The 25,413-nt window shown below is 49.0% G+C and overlaps 1 protein-coding gene across 1 annotated transcript in view; it reads left to right on the top strand.

Moving 5' to 3' along the window:
- Positions 1 to 25,413, top strand: part of IFT140 (intraflagellar transport 140) — a 92,714-nt gene that overhangs the window by 16,976 nt on the left and 50,325 nt on the right. The window contains exons 5-15 of the mRNA XM_008146377.3: positions 137 to 279; positions 2,102 to 2,277; positions 3,332 to 3,423; positions 3,930 to 4,036; positions 4,760 to 4,905; positions 10,074 to 10,277; positions 10,414 to 10,486; positions 11,486 to 11,577; positions 19,472 to 19,599; positions 22,825 to 22,942; positions 24,564 to 24,694. Coding sequence (XP_008144599.2) covers positions 137 to 279; positions 2,102 to 2,277; positions 3,332 to 3,423; positions 3,930 to 4,036; positions 4,760 to 4,905; positions 10,074 to 10,277; positions 10,414 to 10,486; positions 11,486 to 11,577; positions 19,472 to 19,599; positions 22,825 to 22,942; positions 24,564 to 24,694 — 1,410 coding nt within the window. The remainder of the gene's footprint in view (positions 1 to 136; positions 280 to 2,101; positions 2,278 to 3,331; positions 3,424 to 3,929; positions 4,037 to 4,759; positions 4,906 to 10,073; positions 10,278 to 10,413; positions 10,487 to 11,485; positions 11,578 to 19,471; positions 19,600 to 22,824; positions 22,943 to 24,563; positions 24,695 to 25,413) is intronic.

The raw sequence follows: 25,413 nt of genomic DNA, 5'->3' as shown, positions 1-25,413 counted from the left end.
GGTGGGCGGAGATATGACTCCCCCTGACACACAGGAGGGATCATAGCAATGAACCGCTCTCGGCATCTGTAGTGACAGCACCTTCCTATGAGGAGTAACAAGGAAGCCTGACTTTCTGGGTCGTCTTTGCTTTCAGGGACCTCGTTCAGTTGGCCAAGGCAGCTGTGAGCGGCGATGAGAAAGCCCTGGACATGTTTAACTGGAGGAAAAGTGGCTTTGGAAGTTTCTTGAAAATGGGATCTCAAGAGGGACTGTCATTCTTTGTCAGCTTGATGGATGGTAAGAAGCTTAGTTTGGGGTTCTAGGACACTGAAGCCTTTTTAGGGGTGCCTGATAAGGATATAAAACAAATAGATGGTGTTTCTGCATAAAACAATGGGCTGTCTGTGTGCCGATCTTAGAGTGACGCATTAGCCAGCTTTTTGCAGTTATTTATCCAGTATTCAAAGAATGGCTTCACTTGGTTCTGATTAGAGACAAATTGAGCTTTATTTGTATTTGAAGGGTTTTCAAAAACATATTTTTATTGATTTCAGAGAGGAAGGAAGAGGGACAGAGAGAGAGAAACATCAATGATGAGAGAGAATCATTGATCGGCTGCCTCCTGCACGCCCCCTACTGGGGATTGAGCCCAAAACTTGGGCACGTTCCCTGACCAGGAATCAAACCATGACCTCCTGGTTCATGGGTCGACACTCAACCACTGAGCCACATAGGCCAGGCAGGATGGGTGGGTGTTGTTTCCAGCCTGCAGTCACCAGCCAGCCTTCATTAGTGGGACCCACATTAAGTGATTTGAACACAACTCCTCCTTAGTGTAAATAGTGAGACAGGCTGCCCCAGTGACAGCTGATAAATGCAATATGAAGTTAAGAGAAAACTAGAGTCTTTATGTTCACATGAGACGTTCACAGGTGTGTGTCTGCTGTGAGAAAGAGGCCGAGGAATGAGGCTGGCACAAGGCGGTGAAGTCCGAGGAGGCTGTGTCAGCACGACAGGGAGAAGAGAGTGGATGAGAGCTGGAAGGGGCTGGGGCTTTTAAGATACCTTACATTTAGGGGATAAAGAGACAGCGCTGAGGGAATTCAGGGAGGTCACAGAAGGGACACAGAGTGAGCACAGTGCCATGGGGGTGCAGGGAGGGGAGATGCTAGTGCAGGGGCCCCTTAGGAAGAGTTGAAAAGATGGTGTGGAAAGAGATGCATGAAGGGAGAGATGTTGGCAACTGGAAGAGGGTTGTGCAGTGGGTGTCAGCTCTTCCTTCCACTCGGTAACTTGGGCTTCAAAGGCAGATTATCTCATATCTGTGTGCCTCAGCTTCCTAGTGTATAAAACGGAGGCAGTGATAGTAAGAGTACCTGCTGGGAGAGCTCGCCGGAAACATTAGTGGAGTTAATACACATGTCAGTGCTTATCATCTAGCCTGCCACAAATATGTGCTGAGTAGATGCTCGTTATTGTTGCAATTAGCCTCTAGAGAACGTTGAACTTTTCAGTTTAATAAGAAACAAGTTATCTATTAGGAATAAGATGAGGGGAGACAGGGTGAGGAGGCTCCAGAGAGCAGCAGCAATGAATTGGATCCCGGAGAACTCGCAGGAGGTTCCACCTGCCAAGCTCAGAAGCTGGGAGAGAAACCAGGCGGTGGGCAAGGGACTGGCATGCTCAGGGTGGGAGGAGAAGGAGGGGTTCCAGGCTGGAGAGGCCCTGCGGCTTAGGGCAAACCAGCCAACCAACCATGCCTGGGACGGAGGGACAGACCTAGGGGTAGGGCAGGTCACAACCTCGGGCCTCAGTGCATGGGTGACAGGTGGGCACCGCATGTTAGGGGACCAGGATGAACAAAGCGTTTCGAGGCTGCGGAGTCGGGCGGTCACCAGTGTGGAAGTTCGAATCCTCCGAGGTTAGTTTGGTGGAGGCAGTGATGGCTGAGGCATCAGGAGTCAAGGCTGAACTTATTTCAGATGGCAGCCTGTGAGGTCAGATGCAGATGTTTCTGAAGTATTTTCTTGGCAGATTTTTATAATGAAGATGTTTATTTTGAGAATGCTCCCTTAAGTACATAGAAATGGCTGCCGGTGACGGTCCCCTTTGCCCTCAGGGACAGTGCACTACGTGGACGAGAAAGGCAAGACCACTCAGTTGGCGTCCACAGACAGCTCCATCCAAACACTCTTCTACCTGGAGAAGAGGGAGGCGCTGGTGGTGGTCACGGAGAACCTGCTGCTGTCCCTGTACTCGGTGACGCCTGAGGGCAGAGCAGAAGAAGTGATGAAGGTGGGCAGAGGGGCAGGGCTCAGGCTGGCTTCTCCTGACCTGATAAATCACCCTTTCCAGTTCCTTAGCAAATCTGTTCCACGGCCACTCACAGAGCTGGTTAGTACCATGATGTGTTACACGACCTTCCGTTCAGGTCGGGGAACTGAGAGTGAAGGAGATTTTTCTGGCGTCAGGGGACAGACAAGGTGAGTCAGGCTGCGCCCTCCATGATTGCTTCACCGCAGCCTACAGACCCGGGTGAGAGAATGACCGCTCACTTTGCAGCAGCCCGTTCGGCCTCCACCATGGAATTGTGGGGAGGGCATCACCCTGCTTCCTGGCTGTGCAGACAAGGCCTGGAGGGGCTCACTCACCACCGAGAGCCTTGGGGATTTCCCCCCACGTGCATCTGTCCCAGCTGCCCCCGGGCACACGGGCACATTGTTCACCTGAGGGATGGACATCCCTCAGCAGGTGTTTCACTGTGGCTACTGAGACATCCCTTGACGTCCTTGAAGGTGCCTCGTGGCATCAGCCCCGGGCCCTCAGCGCCAGGAGGACACCCCTGTCCTGTCAGGTGCTGCTCATCGCTGCCCTCCTGCTAGTTTCTTGGTTTATACCAGAGGAATCCATGTTCCTTGGAGAACTCTGAACTTCCCCTAAAGAATCTCATAGATTATGGAATGGATTGATTTTTTATAAGTCAGTTGAAAACAGGGTCACTGAATCACGTGAACCTGGGTTCAAATCCCCCCTGAGCCACTGCCTGCCTTGGAGGGCACGGCGGTTCCCGACCTTGGCTCAGCTTGGTGGTCACTCTGGAAATGGGCTATGTGCCATGTGCCGGCAGCCACTGTTATTAACCACTTAGTGCGCAAGAGTAACTGTCAGCTTTGGCTGCGCATCCTGGAAAGCTAGGCATGCCTCTCCAAGTGTTCATATTCACCTCGCACTTCCATTATTGCTGAGTCTCCAGGAAGTCACCGCAGACCAGAGAGTCCAGGCTCACAGGCAGGGACCCCCAGTCTCAGCAAAAGGACATGCTTATTTCGGGTTACTTTTCCTTATTCAGGTAAAGCTGAGCGGGAAAACGGGTCACCAGGCAGACATCGCTTTGATTGAAGGCAGCCTTCTGGTGACCGCCATCGGGGAAGCAGCCCTCAGGTGAGACTTGACGCTCCAGTGATTGTGGGATGAAAAGTCAGTCTCAAATGGTGATGAATTTCCACAAATTGGACACACCCAGGTAACAGCCCCGAGATCCAAGAACAGAGCACATTGGAGACCCAGGCATCCCCGCCCCACGCCAGGGTGGGACTGTCCTGTCTGCCCGTGGAGTCCCTCTGCCTGGTTTTTGTGAGCTCCTGCTTCTCGCTGCTGTAGTTCCACACGATACTGGCGGTTCTCCTGGGGGCATGTGGTTGCAGTTTGTTCTCATTGTGACCTGGTGTCACACATGCACCCTGTTTTATTAATAGCTGCTCCCTTTGATGCCGAACAGGGTACAAAGCAGATCTAAATGTAATGATGGCCTGCTCGTCATAGCACAGTCCAATGGGCCATGACTTCGTCCTGATTTTTACCGCTCGCTCGGCAAGTTGGACAAGCCCCGCAGAGCTGAGGCAGTGCACTGGCAGTGTCCGTAGTGAGCATTGTTCCTTCCCTTGTAGATTCTGGGATTTAGAAGGAGGAGAGAATTACGTCCTGAGTCCAGAGGAGAAGTTCGGTTTTGAAAAAGGAGAGAACATAAACTGCGTTTCTTACTGTAAAATCAAAGGTGAGATTTCTCGGGCTGGCATAAGGGAGAAAGAGAACCAACCTCCTGCTTTGCTCTTTGGCTGCAAAATGATGATGGTGGCTCTTTAAAGACTGGCAACTCGGTTATAACTATGGCAAGTCATTTGAGTAAAACCAGTCAAGTATGAGAAAGAAACAGTAAAGCTTTTTATCCCACAAGAAGGTCAAGAGTTTGTTCAAAAGTGTGACCAGCCTGGTTGTCTGCAGTTCATCTCCAATCTCTCCCAAACCCCAAGAAAAAGACCGTGTGGGAAACTTTAGAAATATATATACATATGTGCATGTAAATGTATGTATGTATGTGTGTGTGTGTGTGTGTGTGTGTGTGTGTGTGTGTAAGTGTACACACAGAGAAGACAGGCTAGGAGATGAGCCAGAGTGGCATTTATTTCGTGCCTGCTGAGTGCTAAGTGCTGTTCTGGCATTGCAGACGCAGGTTGGCAGGCAGATAGGCCTCCGCTCTCACGGGGAAAAAGAAGAACGAGCATCAATACCCCCACCAATCACATGCGCACATGCACTCACTGTATCGCCAGGTAGTCACCAGTTCCTGCGAAGGAAGATACAGCAGGCGAGGGCTGGAGAGCTGCTGCGCAGAGGGCTGACGGACTGACATTTCAGAGAGGGCGGTCAGAGAAGGGAGCTTGCTGCTGTTCTAATCCCTTTTCAAGTCAATGACTGTGCACTCGGTTTTTACCTGTAGGTCTCCTGGCAGCGGGCACTGATAAAGGGCGAGTAGCCATGTGGAAAAAAGCGCCAGGCCCCCATAGCAGCTGGGGAGTGGAGGGCAAAGACATGTGGACCCTTCAAACCCCTACTGAGCTCGAAGGGAACATCACTCAGATAAAGGTACAACTCCACCAGGGCGTCAGATACACTCATTTTGTGCCCTACAAAAGTGAAGGAAGTAATTGACTTTGTACCTATCATTGTAAGTTATTCAGTTTAAAAGAATATATAAAAATGAAGGCCTTTTGGAGTTCAGAATTGCAGAAAAGGGATTGTGGATCTGTAGTAATCTATATTTACTTTCCCTACCCATCTCTTTATCATCTCTTTGTCTGTCTATCTATCTATCTATCTATCTATCTATCTATCTATCTATCTATCTATCATCTCTGTTAAAATAGCTTTATTGGGATACATAACATACCAGGTGGTTTTTAGTATATTCAGAGTTTTTCAATCATCACAATACATTTTAGAACAGTTTCATCATCCCAGAAAGAAATCTCATACCCATTAGCAGTCACTCCCCATTTCCCCTTCCCCTAGCCCAGTGGTCGGCAAACTGCGGCTCGAGCCACATACGGCTCGCGAGCCTCGGTTTGCCGCTCTGTTGACTAATGAGTTTGCCGACCACTGCCCTAGCCCTATGCAACCACTAATCTACCTTCTGTCTCTGTGGATTTGCCTGTTCTGGACACTTCAGTGGAATCACACACCATATGCATGGATATGAGATTCTTTGACTGAGCATTACGTTTTCTAGGTTCATCCGTACTGTAGCATGTGTCAGTATTTCATTCCTTTTTATGGCCGAGTAATAGTCCGCTGTCTGCATAGACCATACCTTGTTATCCTTTCACCCACCCAGTGACAGACATTTGGGTTGTTTCTACTTTGGACTATTATTAATAATGCTGCTGTGAACATTTATATACAAGTTTTTGTGTTGACATAGGTTTTAATTTCTACTGGGCATTTGCTTCTTTTTTTATCATATCAGTCTCTTTATTGATAGTCTCTGTTTGGTGAGACATTGAATCACACCTTCCTTTACTTCTTTAAGCCTGATTTCTTTTAGTTCTTTGAATATATTTGTAATGGCTACTTTGGAGTCTTTAAGTGCAACACCCGGGTCCTCGGGGGCAGTTTCTGTTGCCTGCGTTTTTTTCTTGTGTGTGAGTTATAGTCTTCTGTTTTGCATGGCACTTGATTTTTTTGTTGTGAGCTAGACATTTTAGTTTAAATATCGTGTCAATGTTGTGGACAGCCTCTACCTTGGGGGGAAAAAATCTTAGTTCTCCAGAGGTTGAGAGTGGGGATAGCTACTCTCAAAAAACACCCTGCTGTATGAGCATGGAGCCGGGCACAGTAGCCTCTGGTCTTCTCAGATTGCCTCTCCCAGCATGGAGCCTTTACCCTGGGAGCAAGCAGGGGCCAGGGTTTGGGAGCCCGGTCTTCTCAGACTACCATGCCTGTGAGCAGGGGCTGGTAGAAGGAGAGAGCCCCCACCCTCTGACCCACTCACCTGGAATTAGCTTCTACACACAGAGCCCAGGGGACAAGAAATGCTGGTGGTTAGCCTCTACCAGGGACATGCTGTAGCCCTCATCTGGGAACTGGAGGAGAGGGAGCCCTGTCTTACCCACTCAAGTGGGGCTTCAGTCATGCTGAGCTGGAGGACAGGAGGAGGGGAGCAGAGTGGCTCAGGTGTCACAGACTGTACTGTTCTTACCAGGATTAGTAAACGTTCTTTCTTTTACTTTTTATTTTTATTTTTCAATGAGAGAGAGAGAGAGAGAGAGAGAGAGAGAGAGAGAGAGAGACCAGGAATCAAACCTGCAACCCAGGTATGTGCCCTGACCGGGAATCAAAGCAGCAACCTTTTGGTGCACAGGATGACACTCAACCAACTGAGCCACTCCGGTTGGGCTAGACTCTCTTGGATAAATGCGTCTTCATTTGCTTTATGCCCAGTTTCCAGAGAATTCAATTTTTTTTTTAATTTTTGCCATTTATGCCTGTATGTCCTCTGGGCTCTTCACCCTGCCGTCCTGGAAGTTGTCTCTAAGATCTGCTCTGTGTAGCCCTAGCTGGTTTGGCTCAGTGGATAGAGCATCGGCCTGCAGACATCTCTCATCATTGATGTTTCTATCTATCTCTCCCTCTCCCTTCCTCTCTGAAATCAATAAAAATATATTTAAAAAGCCCTGGCCGGTTTGGCTCAGTGGATAGAGCGTCGGCCTGCGGACTGAAGGGTCCCAGGTTCGATTCCGATCAAGGGCATGTACCTTGGTTGCGGGCACATCCCCAGTAGGGGGTGTGCAGGAGGCAGCTGATCGATGTTTCTCTCTCATCGATGTTTCTAACTCTCTATCCCTCTCCCTTCCTCTCTGTAAAAAATCAATAAAATATATTTAAAGAAATATACATTTAAAAAAATCTGCTCTATGTAAATCTCTTAAGTTAAAATGTCCTTAATTCTATACGAATCTGGAAAGGAAAAACTTACGTAGTAAATAGTGTAGGGATACCCTTTAGCAATTTTGGGAAATTACTTTCAGATCCTCCTCTCAGGCCATATATAAAAATGAATTAACAAGTTAAATATTAACAAGTTAAATATTTTACAAATTAGGACAGACTAACTGGCTAAAAATAGCATAGAATATTATCAGATCTGTAGAGAAAACATAACTTTCTCAGATTTGAAGTAATAAAAGTAGTTGCAAAGCAAAGATCAACAAGCTTGAGTACATAAAAACTTATTTCAAACTGGGCAATGGAGAACAAAACTAGAATTGAAGGAAAATCTGAGCTCTAAAACACTGTATTTCCCCATTCTCAATGCATATTGTTTTCTTTATTTTAATATAAAGTTGCATGAAACTCTTTTGTTGCTTTTACTTTTCTGTGGGAGGAGGAAATCTTTACACAGCTATTCTTTTAACTTATGGCTTACCTTTAGTGATATCCTATATAATAAAAGACTAATATGCTAAGTGTCTGGTTGTCTGGTCGTCCGTTCAACCAATCAAAGCGTAATATGCTAATGATGTGCTAAGACCACTCAACCGCTAGCTGTGACGTGCACTGACCACCAGGAGGCAGAATCTCCAACCAGTAGGTTAGCTTGCTGCTGGGGTCTGGCCAATCAGGACTGAGTAAGACAGGCCGGACATGCCCTGGAGCCCTCCCATGGTCCCTCCCCAGCTGGCCAACCTCCTGTGTCCCTCCCCAGCCCCTATTGTGCACCTGTGGGGTCCCTCAGCCTGGCCTGTGCCCTCTCGTAATCTGGGACCCCTCAGGGAATGTTGGAGAGCCAATTTCGGTCTGATCCCGCAGGCCAGGCCGAGGGACCCCACTGGTGCACGAATTCATGCATCGGGCCTCTAGTCTTAGAATAAAGGACATGAAGAAAACTGACATTTATAAGGAAAATATTAAGTGTGCTCCTCTCTGGAGCATACCCACACCTTTCTTCCTTCTCGGGCATGCACCTTTGCTTTTTTCTCCTAAATCCCATGAGATTTGTATCCAGGGGAGCAACCAGCAGCAGCAGCTCATCCCAGGTGAGTCCACACAGCTCAGTGTGGCTCACGTCTTTCCTATAACATATCTAGAGAGCCAAGGCCGAGCACCACCTAGGCTCTCTCCTGTTGTTTTTCTATCCTAAGCCCTTTTTTGTTTCACTGTCCCCAACTTTAATAAACGTACTCTTAAAAAAAAAATATTGAGAGCTTTAATGGGAAAAATGGTGGAGCTAATTTACCTAAGAGTAGTTAGTAGAATACATGAAAAATGTGTAACCTCACTAGTAATGAAAGAAATGCCATTTAAAATAATAGAATGAGCCCTGGTCAGGTGGCTCAGTTGGTAGGAGCATCGTCCCATGCACCAAATAGTTGCAGGCTCAATTCTTGGTCAGGGCACATACCTAGGTTGAGAGTTTGATCCCCAGTCGGGGTGCATATGGGAGGCAACCAATCAATCTCCCCCCCCCCCCGCTTCCTCTCTAAAATCAATAAAAACATATCCTCAAGTAAGGATAAAAGTAAAATAATAGAATGAGCCACACTAACCTTCCTAAAGGACATAAAAGAAAACAGTAAATGTTAGATATATCATGTTTCTCAAAGAGAAGCCTCAATCTTGTAAAAGTGTCATTTCTTCCCAAATAAATCTACAAATGACATGTATACACAGTAAAAATAATGACTTTTTTTTCTGGGAGAATTCAACACAGTAATTCTTAACTCATCTAAGAGAGCAGATAGCCAAGGAAAAAAAGTATAAACAATCCGAACATTTCTGTATAATATACCAGAATATATCTCAAACTTTAGCAATTAAAACAATGGTTATGGCACTGGCCCGATGGGTCAGCTGGTTAGAGTGTTGTCCCGATTTGCCAAGGTAGTGGGTTTGATCCCAGGTCAGGGCACATACAAGAAGCAACTAATGAAAAGAAGCAACCAATGAATGCATCAATAAGTGGAACAAAAAATCGTTTCTCTCTCTCTCTCTCTCTCTCTCTCTCTCTCTCTGTGTGTCTCTCTCAAATCAATAAATAAAAATTGGAAAAAACAACAACAGTGGTTAATCAGGAGTAGATAAATATATCAGTGGAATGGAGTAGGAAATCCAGAAACAGATTTGTATAGATTGGAAGTTTAATATGAAATTATAAATGTGCCATTTTATATCAGAGGAAAGCTGGATAATTTAATATGTTATGTTAGGTTTGCTCTGAATTTTAAAAAGTAAGCACCTCTAAATTAACATCAGAAAGGTAAATTGTAGCCCTGGCCAGTGTGGCTCAGTGGTTGAGTATTTTTCTGGGCACCAAAAGATTGCTGGTTCGATTCCCAGTCAGGTCAAGGGCACATACCCAGGTTGTAAGTTTGATCCCCGGTGAGGTGCATGCAAAAGGCAACTGATCAATATTTCTCTCTCACACCAATGTTTCTTTCTCTCCCTTCATCTCCCTAAAATCAACAAAAACATTTTTAAAAAAGAAAAGTAAATTGTAGATGTTCAGCCAGTGAGAACAGACACGAGCTAAAACAGCCATATAGGTAGTTACCAGCTTCATCACAATTCTGAGTATCAGTAATCTAAAATTTTTCTACAAAGTACACATTTTACACTTACAACATTTTAAAAAACTTTTAACAAGAAGAAATAGTGCTGAGAAATTGTTTATGAATCCTCGTATGTATAATACTTTCCCGACTGTATCTCTCCTCTGTTCACACTTTTGGTTCTTTCTCTCCAACGTGGAAATGAAGTGGGGTTCCAGGAAGAACCTTCTGGCAGTGAACAACACGAGCGCCGTGGTGATCCTCAGCGCGCAGGCCATGTCCTCGCACTTCCACCAGCAGGCGGCCGTGGTGCAGATTTCCCCAAGCTTGCTCAACGTGTCTTTCCTGTCCACGGGGCTGACATACAACCTGCGCACAGACATGCACATCAGCGGAGTGTTCGTCACCAAGGTACCTGCGAGGCTGACCTGGGGGGCCGGTTGGGGGTCTTCAATGTAGACAAAAGACCGGGTCAGTTGTAGGGTCATCCAGGATGGTAAGGGGCCCAGATGGCAGGCTGCCTTTTCATTTCCACGATCCTTTTCAGGATGCTGTCGCTGTCTGGAATGGAAAACACGTGGTGATCTTTGAGCCTTCTGGAGCCATATTACGAAATGCAGGTAGGAATCCCCCGCCCCCACCCCAGCAGAAGGGACACACAGCACCATGCTTTATTTGCTCACCGTCGAATGGGGTGGGATGTGCTGGTGCCGTGGTGTGGGCAGAGGGCTGGCACAGGGCCGTGAGACTCACATCAGTCCTCAAGCCTGTGTTTCCAGAGTCAGTGATGCAGCTCTGGCCCGGAGCTGCCAGGGCTCTCAGGCCTCCTGGGCCTCACCCTGTCGAAGCCCATCAAGGTGGTTGAGAAGCGCAGCTGGATCCGGGGCCAGCAAGCCCTCTCAGGCTCCAGGACAGAAAAACAACCCAGAAATAAGGCCGCACGGGCACATATCACAGTGCTGCCCAGGCGAGGGAGTTGCTACACACCCGACTTCTGAACTGGTTCCAGACCGCACAGAGCAGTGTGCCCAGAACAATACTCAACCGCTGAGCCACACCGCATCTTGACCAAGGCCAGCCTCTGTCTGAAAATGTCAGGATGGATCCTCAGAGAGGCTTCGTCACTCTGAAACAGCTCTCTATGTCCCGTCAGTCTTGCCAGCTCTCTGTTTCACCAGGCTGCCTTTATTTTGTCTTGTGTGTGAAATCATCTCCCCAACTAGATAAGAACCTGTCTAGAAACTAGTCCAGAGACCAGTGCTCGTGGCCTCCAAAGTTCCACATCAGTTGAGCAGACACTTGCTTTAACCATTGTGCCATCATAGGTGCTGTGCTGCCAGGAGGGAGAAGAGACAGCACTGATGCGTGGTGCAGGGCCCAGCACTGAGTTTCAACACCAGGCCTGGGGCCTGCACAAGCTGTCCCTGCCAGCTTGGCCTTGGGCAGTTCCCTGTCCCTCAGAGCTCGCTTTCCTCACCTGCAGCATGCAAAAAACACTTCCCTCACAAAACTATTACGAGGTCAGGGGCGAGTTAGGGAACGTGTATGAAAATGCTTCTTAAACTCTGAGGAAGCATGAACTGTTTAGCTGTTGCTGTCATGTTTATCTTTCATTTTAGGCACCTTTCTGTGTGAGTCTCCAGTGTTAGCGATGCACGAGGAAAACGTTTACACGGTGGAGCCAAATCGAGTTCAAGTTCGAACCTGGCAGGTAAATTGCTGCTGCAGAACGAGTGGGCTCTGATGATGAAGACAGTTAGGGCAAACTTATCTCCAAGTCAAGCCAGAGCCTGCACATTGGTTTCATCCAGACAGATCAGGAGCTTGGCTTGTAAGACTGGACTCTGGGATAGCTGCTCCATCTGTAACTGTTGTGACTTCAGAAATCAGTAGGCAGGATTACATTACTGGACCTTGTGTACATGGGATTGTGGAATGGGAGGCAATGTTTGCTGTGCATCTTGGGGGCTGTTAGTTTAGGACATATCTTTAGACAGGCCTTTGTCTGCGTGTGTCTGAGGGAGAGGCTAGGATGGGAGCAATTCATGCCTTCAAGTGACAGACCTCTAACACTATTCTGTTCCCTCTCAGTGGTGTGAAGAAACTCTTACCTGCCCTGCCAGTGTGCTCAGTGGTTAGCATCAACCCATGAACTAGGAGGTCAGGGCATATGCCCAAGTTTTGGGCTCGATCCCCAGTAGGGGGCATGCAGGAGGCAGCTGATCGATGATTCTCTCTCATCATTGATGTTTCTATCTCTCTCTTCCTCTCCCTTCCTCTCTGTTAAATCAATAAAAACAAACAAACAAAAGAAACCCTTACCTGTCTGCATCCCACATACATGGAATGTGTGAACCCGGCAGCTGGCATGCTGTATTAGTTTGCTGAGCCTGCCATGAAAAATTACCACAAACTGCGTGGCTGCAAACAAAAAAAGTTTGTTCTCTCACAGTCCAGGAAGCCAGACGTCCAAAATCCAGGTGTGGGCTGGTTGGCTCCTTCTGAGGCTCTGAGCGAGAATTCATCCCATGCTTCTTCCAGTTTCTGGTGCTGGCTGGCGGTCTGGGTGCTCCGTGGCATGTAAATGCCTCACTGCAGCCTCTGCCTGCTTCTTCTCATGGCCTCTCCCTGTGCTGTGTTTCTCTTCTGTGTCCTATAAGGACACTTGGGTTTATTTAGGGCCCACCCTAATCCAGAATGGTCTCCTCTTGAGGTTCTTAACTTACATCTGCAAAGACCCTTTTTCCAAATAAGGTCACATTTACAGGTTCCAAGTGGATGTATCTTTTGGTGGTCACCATTCAACCCAGTAAAGGTTTTGCGTCAAGGTCAAGAATACCTATCATGGCCCTGGTTTTAGCTCTCAGTGTGACTGCTTAGTCCAGCTCTGAATTCTGTCCTGGGATCCAGCATTTGGTTTCTGGGGCATCTGTCTCCATGTTCTTGTACCTTTCAATGCTGCTCATCCACTCCTTCATTCAGCAGTTCCTAAAGGCGCTCCCATGGGAGGAGTGAAGGGGCACACTTACAGCAGGGGAGGGATGGGAAATACCACAGGAGAGTCCCTGGAGTAGAGACCTGATGATGTGGGAAGCAGCCCACAGCCCACGTGCCCTCCTAGGGGCAAGTGCAGATTAAGGGAGCTGCCAGTCTCCGTAAGACCCTCTGCCTGTTTAAGGTCAGAGAGGAGGCAGAGGCTGGAGGGAAGGAGGCCAGAACCCATCGGGGCATCCGATGCAAAGAAAGCTCACCTTCCTGGCCTAGCCAGTTTGGTTCTGTGGATAGAGCGTTGGTCCCGGGTTCAATTCCAGTGAAGGGCACATACCTTGGTTACTGGCTCCTCCTCGGCCTGGGTCCTGGTCAGGGCACGTGCAGGAGGCAACCAATCAATGTGTTTCTCTCACATCGATGTTTCTCTGTCTTTCTCTCTCTCTTCCACACTCTCTAAAAGATAAATAGAAAAGTATCTTCAAATGAGGATTAACCAAAAAAGAAAGTTCACCTTCCTTGCAATGACAGTTGGGTGGGAGCATCTGCCCTGGACATAAAGCGTAGGCAGGGAGCGGTCATGTTCTTAAGAACAGATGACGGGGCAGCTCTGTCAGCAGAGAGATGACCTGCGGGCCACTGGAGGGCTGGAGGGTGGGAAGCATGCTGCGGAGGGGAGAACGGCCTGCTGGGAAAGGACTGTTCGCACACTGAGAAAGGGCAAACGGTACAGTGAGCAAAGGCAAGGGTCTGCTGGGAAGGGGAGAGTGGCCTGCTGGGAAACCTGGAGGCAGCTGAGGAGCCTTGCCAGTGGGCTTGGAGGATGTCTCACAACAGATGGCCTGGAGTTGTCCTTTTTGTTAGTTTTTTTAACTAAAGGAGTGTGTGCCCATTGTAACTAGTAATATACTGCCAGCATGTGTGAGGAAAAGCTTGGGAACGCCCCCCGTTTTGAAAGCCTGGAGTGTGTCTTTTCAGGCCTTTCTTCCTGCTGGTGCAGAGGTAGACACGCAGACTACAGTTGGGGCTCGTTTGGTCCTGACAAGCACCTTCCGGTTTTCTAATGGGGCCTCCTTCTGGCTAAAGCGTAGAGCTCCACTCCTCCTCCCCGGCCTTTATACGGTTTTGTGCAGTGGGTGGTCTAGGTTGAAGAGCAGTGATGGGCACCCCGGAGTGGGCTCGTTTATACAGAGGCTGGAGCTGAGAAAAGGGCTGGTGTCTGACAGATACTGCTGGAGGCTTAGCCGAGGGGAGAGCAGAGAAGTGGGGGATGCAGCAGGAGGGCGGGTGGGCCAGTCCAAAAACAGTGTGTGTGGGGGTGTAGCCTGGAGAGGAGGGACGGTGCGTTTTGACTGCTTTTTCCTTGTGTTTATTTTTCCTCCTAGAAGGTAAGTTCTGGGTCAGTGTGGCGGGAAAGACTAGGGGAGCTGGCAAACGGTAAAGTCAGGTAGGAGATGCCAAAGGTGAGAGGTCTAAGGGCCTGGAGCCAGGCAGTGGGCTGGGAGATGAGGCCAGAGTGGAGGGAGGGATGAATCAGTTGGTGAGCAGTTGGATGGTGGGTGGCAACAGAGAGGGAAAAATGGAGGATGTTCATCCAAGGATATTTTTTCCATTGATTTTTGGAGAGAGTGGGAGGGAGGGAGGGAGGAAGAGAGACACATCAATTGTTTGACACTTGCATGGGCCCTGACTGGGTCTGGGGATCGAACCTGCAACCCAGATTCATGCCCTTGGCCGGGAATGGAATTCGTGATCCTTCAGTGCACAGGCCGATGTTTTAATCAGCCAGGGCTGAGTTTTCTAATTTGGGAGTCTGGGTTAATTTTTAAAAATAATATATATTTTTATTGATTTCAGAGAGGAAGGGAGAGTGAGGGAGAACTAGAAACATCAATGATGAGAGAGAATCATTGATTGGCTGCCTCCTGCACACCCCACGCTAGGGAGCGAGCCAGCAACCCAAGCATGTGCCCTCACCTGGAATTAACTGTGACCTCCTGGTCCATAGGTCAATGCTCAACCACTGAGCCACGCTGGCCGGGCGTGATGCCTTAAGATGGAAACTACAGAAACAGTGCAGGGTTAGCGGTACAAGGTGCAAGGTACTAGGTGTACCTTGGACACCCTTCAGAGATGTCCAAGAGCTGGAAATACAGGTTCTGGCCCTGGCCGGCTTTGCTCAGTGGTTAGAGAGTCAGCCTGCACACCAGAGAGTCTCGGGTTCAATTCCCAGTCAAGGGCATGTACCTGGGTTGCAGGTTCAATTCCCGGTCCCAGTCAGGATGCATGCAGGTTTCAACCAATCAGTGTGTCTCTCTCACATTGATGTTTCCCTCTCTCTCTTTCTCCCCTCCCTTCGACTGTCTCTCTAAAAATCAATGGAAAAATAATACCCTCACTCCTTGGGTGAGGTATTGAAAAAAAAAAAGGAATACAGATTCTGGAGGTCAGGGGCCGGATCACTGCTCTAAAGCAATACATTTGGGAATTTGGAATACATTGCCGTAAAGATGATAGTTGAATAAAATTAGAAGCAAGACGAGTCCGGGTTTGTACCCTGGGTGCACAGAGTGTAAGGAGCAGCAGAGGAAGAGGCTGATACGCCCATCCTGTCATCATTAGTGCGGTTGTCCTTGGTCCAGTCAGCAGTCACCTGTGACTCTTCTTTTGAGGCTCTGTTTAAGCAGCTGTTTGCTTATTCCTCAAGCATTTATTAAGCTCCTGATAGGTGCATCAAAATGAAGATCAGGTTTTTTAGTTTAGAATTCCTACTTCCCTGCCCCCGCCCCCCCAGCCATTCATCCCCCAACCCCGAGATTCCTGGACAGTTTGCACAGGTTTTTGCCGCCTCGCCTGCTCTCAGAGTCTCTCTCTGTTTAGTATTGTGAGCTCACTAAGCTCAGTTGGAACCCTCCCTGTCATCCAGCTTGCTTCCTCACTCTCCCGTGCGCTGGAACGATGCCCCCACTGCTGCCGGTCCCAGCCCTGCGGAGCCCTCAGCTATGCACACCTTGCGCCCTCTCTCCAAGCTCCCAGGGACATGCTGCTCACTGTCAGGGTGCCTGCTCCCACCCTGCTGCTATGCAGGGGGCAGGCATTCCCTGATCACTGCTTGGATTGAGCCAGGAGCCTCTTTTAAATCAGAGGAATAGGGTCAGCTGTTTGCAAGACAGCAAAGCCCGAGCTCCGCCCAGCCTGACTGTGGTCACTCTTTCAATGTGCTGTTAAGAGTGACGTTTTAAATTAAATGACATTTAAACACTTTTTAAAATATAATTGATTATGAAATTACTTCATGGCTCAAAACCCTTTAGAGTCTTCCAGCTTCACTTTGTTTTTTTGTTTTTGTTTTTTTTAAATAAATCTTTATTGTTCAGATTATTACAATTGTTTCTCCTTTTTCCCCCCATATCTCCCCATCACCCGGTTCCCTCCCCCCCGTTGTCCTTATCCATAGGTGTATGATTTTTGTTCAGTCTCTTCCCATACCCCCCACACAGACACCCCTTTCCCCCTGAGAATTATCAATCCACTCCCATTCTATGCCTCTGATTCTATTATGTTCACCAGTTTATTCTGTTCCTCAGATTTTTAATTCACTTGATTTTTAGAATCACTTGTTGATAGATATGTATTTGTTGTTCATAATTTTTATCTTTACTTTTTTCTTCTTTTTCCTCTTTTTAAAGAATACCTTTCAGCATTTCATATAATACTGGTTTGGTGGTGATGAACTCCTTTAGCTTTTTCTTATCTGTGAAGCTCTTTATCTGCCCTTCAATTCTGAATGATAACTTTGCTGGGTAGAGTAGTCTTGGTTGTAGGTTCTTGCTATTCATCACTTTGAATATTTCTTGCCATTCCCGTCTGGCCTGTATAGTTTCTGTTGAGAAATCAGCTGACAGTCATATGGGTGCTCCCTTGTAGGTAACTAACTGTTTTTCTCTTGCTGCTTGTAAGATTCTCTCTTTGTCTTTTGCCCTTGGCATTTTAATTATGATGTGTCTTGGTGTGGTCCTCTTTGGATTCCTCTTGTTTGGGGTTCTGTGCGCTTCCTGAACTTGTAAGTCTATTTCTTTCACCAGGTGGGGGAAGTTTTCTGTCATTATTTCTTCAAATAGGATTTCAGTATCTTGCTCTCTCTCTTCTGGCACCCCAAAAATTCGGATATTGGTACGCTTAAAGCCATCCCGGAGGCTCCTTATGCTATCCTCACACTTTTGGATTCTTCTTTCTTTCCGCCTCTCTGGTTGGGTGTTTTTTTCTTCCTCATATTCCAGCTCTTTGGTTTGACTCTTCGGGTGCGGTGGTCTACTCTGTATATTCTTTATTTCAGACAGTGTATGCATAATTTCTGACTGGTCCTTTTCCATTTTTTTGGTATTCTCATTTAGGTCCTTGAAGGTCTCTTCAAGTTTCTCAGCGGTTTTTAGAAGATTCTTGAGTAACCTTATAAATATGGTTCTGAACACTGTATCGTCCATTAGTTTGCTTTCATCTATATCTCCTACTTGTGACATACTTCGATGTCTCCACATTTTGGCTGCCTCCCTGTGTTGATGGAGTGGCTTTGTGTGGTCGGTGACCTATAGGGGCCAGTAGCTCAGCTTCCCCAATCTCCCTAGGTGGTCGCTCTTGGTACTCCCCTTTGTGGGCTGAGTGGAAAGTCTTGGTGTAGTTAAAAGCCCTGATTGCTGTTGGTACACTGGGAGGAATTGACCTCCGGTCCAATTGGTTGTGAGGGCCTGCTGTGTCTATAACGGAAGAATTGCTGTGCTGGAGACACAGTAGGGCTTTGGTGCTCACTGAGTCTGCCTCTTGAATGTGTCCCTTATGAGAGTGGTTGGAATCTGGTGTCGTCCACACCGACAGAAAAGTCACTCTCACTCTCTGACCGATGGCCGAGAGTCCCGTAGGCGTCTGGGTCCCCCGCATGTCCCCAGAAACTGGAGTTCAGAGTGGTTGGGATTGTTGGTATCACTGGCGGGAATTGATCTCCAAGCCAGTTGGCTGTGAGGATCAGCAGTGTCTCTGCTGGGAGAGCTTCTGTGCTCAGCTTGGATTGGGCGGAGTCTCAAGGTGGCGCAGACAAGCTTTGGTTTCCCGTCTGCTCCGCCCTAAGAGGGGCGGTTTCTCCGTGCCCGAATTAATGGCTGCGCGCCTCTGAGAGAAGGCAGCTTTCGAGCCTCTCCCGCTGCCTAACAGACCAGTTTCTCCCCAGCTGGGGCTGGATTTCAGTGCAGACCGGAGATTTTGTTTTTCTCCCGAACGAGAAATCCAGCCACTGGGAGGGCTGTGCTCAGCTTGGATGGGGCGGAGTCTCAGAATGGCGCAGACAAACTTAGTTTCCGTCCACGCTGCCCTAAGAGGGCCGGTTTCTCCGTGCGCTAATCAATGGCTGCGTGCCTCTGAGAGAAGGCAGCTTTTGAGCCTCACCCGCTGCCAAACAGACCAGTTTCTCCCCAACCGCAGCTGGATTTCAGTGCAGTTGGGAGGTTTTGTTTTTCTCCCAAACAAGAAAGCTAGCCACGCAGCGTCTGCTGCCCTCCCTCTCCGCACGCTGCGAGCAAGCCTGCCATGTATTCAGCCGCCCGCCCTTTCCGCGCTCACAGATCTCCGCACCTCCACAGCTCCTGAGGCTCAGCGTCCCCCTCTCTTTTTTTCTCTAGTTGTAGGTTTTCCACTCTGCCAGCTTCCCGGTGGTTCTGGACGGTGTGCGCTCTGTTTTGCAGTTGTAGTTTCAAAATTGTTGTGGTAGGGAACAATTAGGTGTTTACCTTATGCCGCCATCTTGGTTTCTCTCTTCCAGCTTCACTTTGAACAAAATCTGACTCTTGCCCTCTTTACGTGGCTCTTGGCCTGCACTAATGCCACCCCGCATGGCCTCACCATGGCTTGTTCCTTCCCACTGCAGGGGCCTCGGGGTTCCCAGACCAGCCCTTCCTGCTCCAGTACATGCCATCTTCTGTTCCTGAAGTGATGGCCCACAGCCCTCCAGATAGTGGCTCTTCCTCTCCCTCAGTTTATTGCCTCCAGACAATACTTATTTCTCAAACATTTTACTGAAGTGTGAGATACATCCAGGAAAGCAGCCATGTCGTTCATAAGTGTTCATACAGCTCAGTGAGTTTTCACACATGGAACATACCCATGATGTAACTACCATCCCATCCACGCACTGACCTCTCCACCCAAAGGCAGCCACTTATGTGACACCAGCAACATAGTATTTCAGAAGCTTTCACTTAAGACCTATGTAGACAAGGCCTCCTAGATCAACCCAAACAGATGGGATTGACCGTCTCACCATTAGCCTCCTGTTACCTCTCTAGCACTTTCTCAAGTTGAGGTTACATGTGTATTTGCTTATTGACCTAGGTGATGTCTGTCTCCCTCTCGGGACTGTAAGCATGAGGGATTCCCTGAGGGCAGGGCCATCTTCCCTGTGTCGTGTTAGAGCCCAGCAGAGTGCTGGTCACACACTGAGCCATCAGTACATTGTCTGAGTGTGTGAGTGGAGCACACGAGATTCTCTGTAAAGACTAGTAATGCTTAGTCATAGAAGTGAAATGCTACACAGCAGCTTTTCTGAGTTCCTTGTCCTTTCCTTTCCTCAGGGGACCGTGAAACAGCTCTTGCTCTTCTCCGAGACGGAGGGGAACCCATGCTTCCTTGACATCTGTGGAAATTACCTGGTCGTCGGGACAGACTTGGCTCACTTTAAAAGCTTTGATCTTTCCCGAAGGTACAGTGTTTGTCCAAATGAAAGTATTACATTTTAAAAACTAGGAGATAATGTGGTGGGTATGAAATGGATAGGAGCTAGAAAACTCTTTATGTTCTCATTTCAACATTAACATGCCACTAAATTTTTTTAAACACCTGTTTTGGCTTAAATGCTCAATCTTTCCAGGATGGGGAAGAAGAGGGGGGGTGAACAGGTGATGCATGAGGGATTTCTTAGGGTAAGGAAACTTCAGTGTGATAGCTACAGAGCATGGTCTGCTTGTCAAAACGCAAAGAACTTCTAAGCAAAAATGAGCAAAGCGTGTGCACATTTTTTTTTACAAATATTTTAGATTGGGGATCCCAGAATGGAATGCAGAAGGTGACAGGGCATCCACCTGTATTACAAATGCATGAAACAAGCCCACTGGAGGGCGTGTGGCTGACCTGAGCCTCTTGGGAACGAGTGGCGACTGTAAGACTAAAAGCACAGGGACTGCACGCAGCACGGTGCTCTGGTTGACAAAGTTAATTCCCACAGGGGTGCAGGGTGACGCTCCGGTACTGCTACGCTGGCAGTGAGCAGTGAAGTGACTGGGTGGAGGGTGTTGGGAGCTGGGTCCTCCCTATTGGGGTGGGAGGTTGGGGCAAGCATGGAGGAGGCGCGTGTGATCCCTGTGGTGATGGGCTAGAACTGGAGACACAAGTTTGAAGTCTTGTTTATCTTAATATGGATATAAGTGGATACATATGAAGATATTTATACACATGTGCACATCCCTCTTCTTGTTCTCTCAGCTGAGGGCCTGGAGGCAAGGATATCCCAAGAGCAACCAGCACAACACCAGTGCCCAGATAGGGTTTCTAACAGCATCTCCAAAAAAAGGAACCAGGGTCCTTGGAGAAATGGCAGCAAATATACAAGATGAGCCCAGAGTATCTTAACTGTCAGAAATAAGAAAGTGCTACTATATATATACTAGAGGCCCAGTGCACGAAATTCGTGCACGGGGGTGCGGGAGGAGGGGTGTCCCTCAGCCCTGTCTTGGCCTGCAAAGATGCCAGCATCCCTCACCCCGGCCTCTAGCCAGAGGTTCCTCCCATCCTTCTGCACAGCCTCTGGGAAGATGCTTGTCCTGGGGCCTCCTCAGGGCCCTGGCCCATGACGCCCTGCAGTTCGGGTACTCGGGGGCTTGGGCTTTCAGGTATGGCTTCCTCACCTGGCATGGTGAGTATCAGCTGCCATGGGAGCCTTGCCTTAGGAGTCACCCCCTTGGACCATACTACTTGCGAGTGTGTGTGGGGGGATGGCCTCGGTGGCAGTGATTTGATGTCTGTAGCATGCCCGCTGACACCCACCACCGCGGCGCCACACTGGTCCCGTCTGGACTGCTGGCAGGGGGCTTCCAGTCTGCGACTGGGGCTGATGGGCTGCGACTGGGGGCTGCAGGTGGAGGACCCTGGCACCCATAGGGCTGTCAGCATCAGGAACTGGAAAGATCCATTTTTCTGGTTCCTCCCCTGCCGCACGGATGCTGAGCTCCAGGCACAGGCCTGTTCACTCCTGCCGCACGGCCGGCCGGGGCGGGGACGTGGGCTCGCTGCCCCAGAGGCCCCTTCTGTGCCACAGGACAGCCATGGTGCAGACGCTGAGCTCGCGCTGCCGCTGGCAACGCAAGCTCAGAGTCCCGCCGGCCCCATTCGGTCCCCGCTCAGCAGTCCCCGCTCAGCAGTGCGGCGGCCGATCATGTTGGCGGGTGACACGGGCAGCGGGGACTCGCGAGTCCCCACCCCCCCGCTCCTTCTGCCAGCCCAATTGGCCACCCCGGCCACCCCAAGTCCTGCCCCCCACGCCTCCCGCTGGCCCAATCGTGGGCATAGCAGAGTGATGGTTAATTTGCATATTACCCTTTTATTATGTAGGATATAATGATGGGGTGTGTCAGGGGACATAGGAGCACCCGAAAGAGTTCCTAGTGGCCCAAGCTGAAAGCTGGAACAATTTGAGCAACAAAATAAAACAGCATTGTATTAGAACCCAAAGTAGAAAATAAGTATCTGTGAGTTCATACTAATATAAATAAGTGATGAATAAGTTAATAAGTAGAGGAAAAGAGACACATACTCTACGGAAAAATTGCAAATAGTTTATGTAGATTTCCTCCCCATGGAGGGGAGCATAACCCCCCACTTTGTAAGTGTGCGCTGTACATAGTGACGTCCTCCCAAAGGGGACAGTATGGGGAGGGGGAAAGGAGTAACTTTACAGACATGACCCTAGACGGGAGAAACAGGATCAACATCACAGATTCGTCATGTCGATGGCACAGACCCTGATGTGATGTGATGAAATGGCACTGTACCTTTGGGTTCTTCTAAAACCCACACCCCAGGCTAAGCATGAGAAGAACACCAGACACTTCCTTCCCACTGGGGGGTGGGACACTACAGAACAGCTGACCAATCCTCCTCAAACTGCATGGGCATCAAAAGCAGGAGTCCAGCCCAGAGGAGCCTAAGGAGGCCTGATGACCAGAAGTCATGTGGGTCCCGTTGGGATCCCGGGACAGAAAGGGTGTTAGGGAGGACCTGAGGAAGAGTGAATAAAGTAAAAGAAAAAAATCATGATGAGCAAACCCAGGGTTGTTTATATAGGTAACAAACTAGAACCAGCTAAACAGGGGAGGAGTTAAGTACATTTTAGTTCATCCCTGTGATGGAACATATCTATACTAATAAAGGGGTAATATGCTAATTAGACCAGATAGACCTGATGTCTTCCGGACAAAGCCACAGCGGCTGCGAGGGCCGAGGGATAGGCTCCCGGACTGTGAGAGGGGGCAGGCCCGGCTGAGGGACTACCCCTCCCCCAGTGCATGAATTTTCGTGCACCAGGCCTCTAGTGCAGTTACAATAGTGTGATATAGCAATCCCGATCTGAAAGGAGAGATCACAAATTGCTGCAAGGGGAAACGCAAGGGGGCAGGAGGAAGAGGAAATTACGTATTCATATTTGCTGATAAGAACATGAGAACTTTAAAAATTCACCCTGCATTCTGAGCCTGGCCCATTGCCTGTTTCCCGTGGCATAAGGCACCCCAGAGTGAGAGCAGCTGGGCCAGTGGGCGGGGCTCAGTTCTGTGAACAAAGGTTTGGGGTCACTGGAGAAGCAGGGTTCTCCTCTGACCTGCCGTGCACAGCGACGCTTCGGTGAGTGTGCGCTGACCCTGTCCTCCTCCTGCAGGGAGGCGAAGGTGCACTGCAGCTGCAAGAACCTGGCCGAGCTGGTCCCTGGTGTGGGGGGCATTGTGTCGCTCAGATGTAATGCCAACGGCAACAAGATCAGCATCCATCCCAGCAAGGTGGGTGCCCATGGGGCTGGCCTCTGTGCCTCCTCCTCGGTCTCCATTAGTTGCTCTCACAGGACCCTGGGCCTTCCTGTCTGTGCCTTTTGCGTCCACTCCTGGCTCTTAGCATCCCAGCTTCCATTCCTCTTCCTCTTTCATCCCCTCTCCAGGGTGTCCTCTCCTCCTGCCTGTGCCCTCTCCCACCTGATGCTGTCCTTGCCCTCCCCACCTACACAGCTTCCGTTTTTTCCTGCCTTTCTTCGTTTCTTATTTCATCAGAAATGGGTTTCTTCTTTTCTGAACCCCTCACCTCTCCTCTTTTCGGTCTTTTCTTTGCTCAACTAAACTCTTTCGGCCCAAGGGGTTCACAGGATTGTTGGAGATGGCGTGACGTCAGGGTGTCGGCACCTGCGTGGAGGGCTGAAGGCAGGTGACGGAGGGCATGTTCGTCCGCCTCCAGGTGGCTGGTGCCTTGCCACCCACCAGCATGTTTGTGTTTTCATTCGTTTGTGCTCTTGGTCACGCATTCAAGAGTTGATTATGGATTGCTTCCATGCACCAGTGCGCTTTGCTGGGCACTGTAGATACAGATTGATCAGTTAAACAGGAGGATTTGGCTCCCCACTGTGGTTGAACAGACATTGATTAAAGGGTGAGGCAAACAAGTACATTTTTACAACCTGGTGAGAGCTGGGAGGACAGTGCCGGTGCCCGGAGAGCGAGGAACAGGGAGGAGTTGCCGTCCAGGGAGGTCAGGAGGCTCCCACACGAGGAGATAGTGGAGCCAAGGTGTGAACTCTATAGAATAAAGTCTACCTAAGTTCTTGGCATTTGTTGCCCCTAGCAACCAAGCTGGTTCCCTTTTCTCAGTTTCTTTTGTGCGTGCACATGTACCTTTCCGTGTGAGGATCAGGAACAAAGGAGAGAGGATGAGTGAGATGATAGCATTCGCAGTGGTAGCTGTGGCATCGTGCACCTAACACTTCCTGTTTAATGAGTGAAGAGATGGAGACAAATTCTTTGTCCAAAGATGCAGCTGGCTGTGCTGTGACTGAGAGCCCTGCTCACGCCCTGACCATATGGAGAAGGGCTGGGACTTGGGAAGAACAAACAAGAGAGGTTGACCGGTGCACGGGGTTGACCTAATCAAGGGAATGTCTTTAGGGAGTGGGGGGAGTATGAGCCTGGCTGGTGAGCAGGTGAGAGGGAGAGTTCAGAGCCCGGCATACTTGGGAGCAGATTCCCAGAGGGAGGGCAACCTCGTTCCTTCAACATGGGTGCAGAGCAGTTCCTCAGACGCCAAATCACCCCCCAGGGAGCTGCATCAGAGTTGGTTTATCCAAATCCAGACTCCTTGTTCCCGTGGTTAATCCGCCTCAGCTAAAATGACATCACACTCAAGTCAATACTGAGAACAGCTAGATAGCTGTAGTTGACCTTCATAATATTTGGGGGTTTATTTTCAATTCTCTGAAACTATAAAGTAGCAACTCAACAACCATTTTGTGGGATGACAGTAAATTGACATTCAAGTTCTGATGCTGGAAGCACTCTGGCCAGAGTGGCCTGGGGTCACTGACATCAGGACGGGTTTTCTCAGACGTGTGCTGTGAGCTTCTGGTTTCTCTCCCCCTAGGCTGACAGCAGCCCCGATTCCAAAATCTGTTTCTATGATGTGGAAATGGACACGGTGACCGTCTTCGACTTCAAGATGGGACAGATTGATCAGAGAGAGACATTGTCCTTTAATGGGCAGGAAACTAAGAAGTAAGTTTGTGGCCACACAGGCACACGGAGCCTGTCCCTGCCTTCATACTCTCTGGGGTGGGGTGGGGCTCACTGTCTTTTGTCAGTTGCCTGCCTTCTTTTTTGTTTGTTTGTTTGTTTGTTTAATATATTTTATTGATTTTTCACAGAGAGGAAGGAAGAGGGATAGAGAGCTAGAAACATCGATGAGAGAGAGAAACATCAATCAGTTGCCTCCTGCACACCCCCCACTGGGGATGTGCCCACAACCAAGGTATATGCCCTTGACCGGAATCGAACCTGGGACCCTTCAGTCCAAAGGCCGACGCTCTATCCACTGAGCCAAACCAGTCAGGGCTGCCTGCCTTCTTTTGAGATCTGACCCATTCTTTGCCACCCAGCCCATTTTTTCTCCCTCAGTTCTTCATTGCATTCTGGGCCTATAGAGCAGGGAGATTTAAAGGAGGGAGGGACCAGGGGTAAATGCACTGCATCACACAGGTCACAGCTGGAACTGGACCCCAAGCGCAAAACTGCCCAGCAGGGGGTGCTGTCCCACCTTGAGGTCCACCCCCGGGTCCCAGACTTTGGGACCAGCATCAGGGACCTTCCACGTGACCTCTAGAACCCAAGCCTCATTGTCTCTCCCATTAGACTCCACTGGGACTCTTTCAACCAATTGTTTTAAATGTGAAAGAATATGATCAGACAGGCTGCATCGCAACATGGTATGCCAGTGT

This window comes from Eptesicus fuscus, chromosome 4 (genome assembly GCF_027574615.1).
Source record: "Eptesicus fuscus isolate TK198812 chromosome 4, DD_ASM_mEF_20220401, whole genome shotgun sequence".
Taxonomy (NCBI): domain Eukaryota; kingdom Metazoa; phylum Chordata; class Mammalia; order Chiroptera; family Vespertilionidae; genus Eptesicus; species Eptesicus fuscus.
The sequence above is the reverse complement of the archived record's forward strand: the minus strand, read 5'-3'. Positions and strand labels throughout refer to the sequence as shown.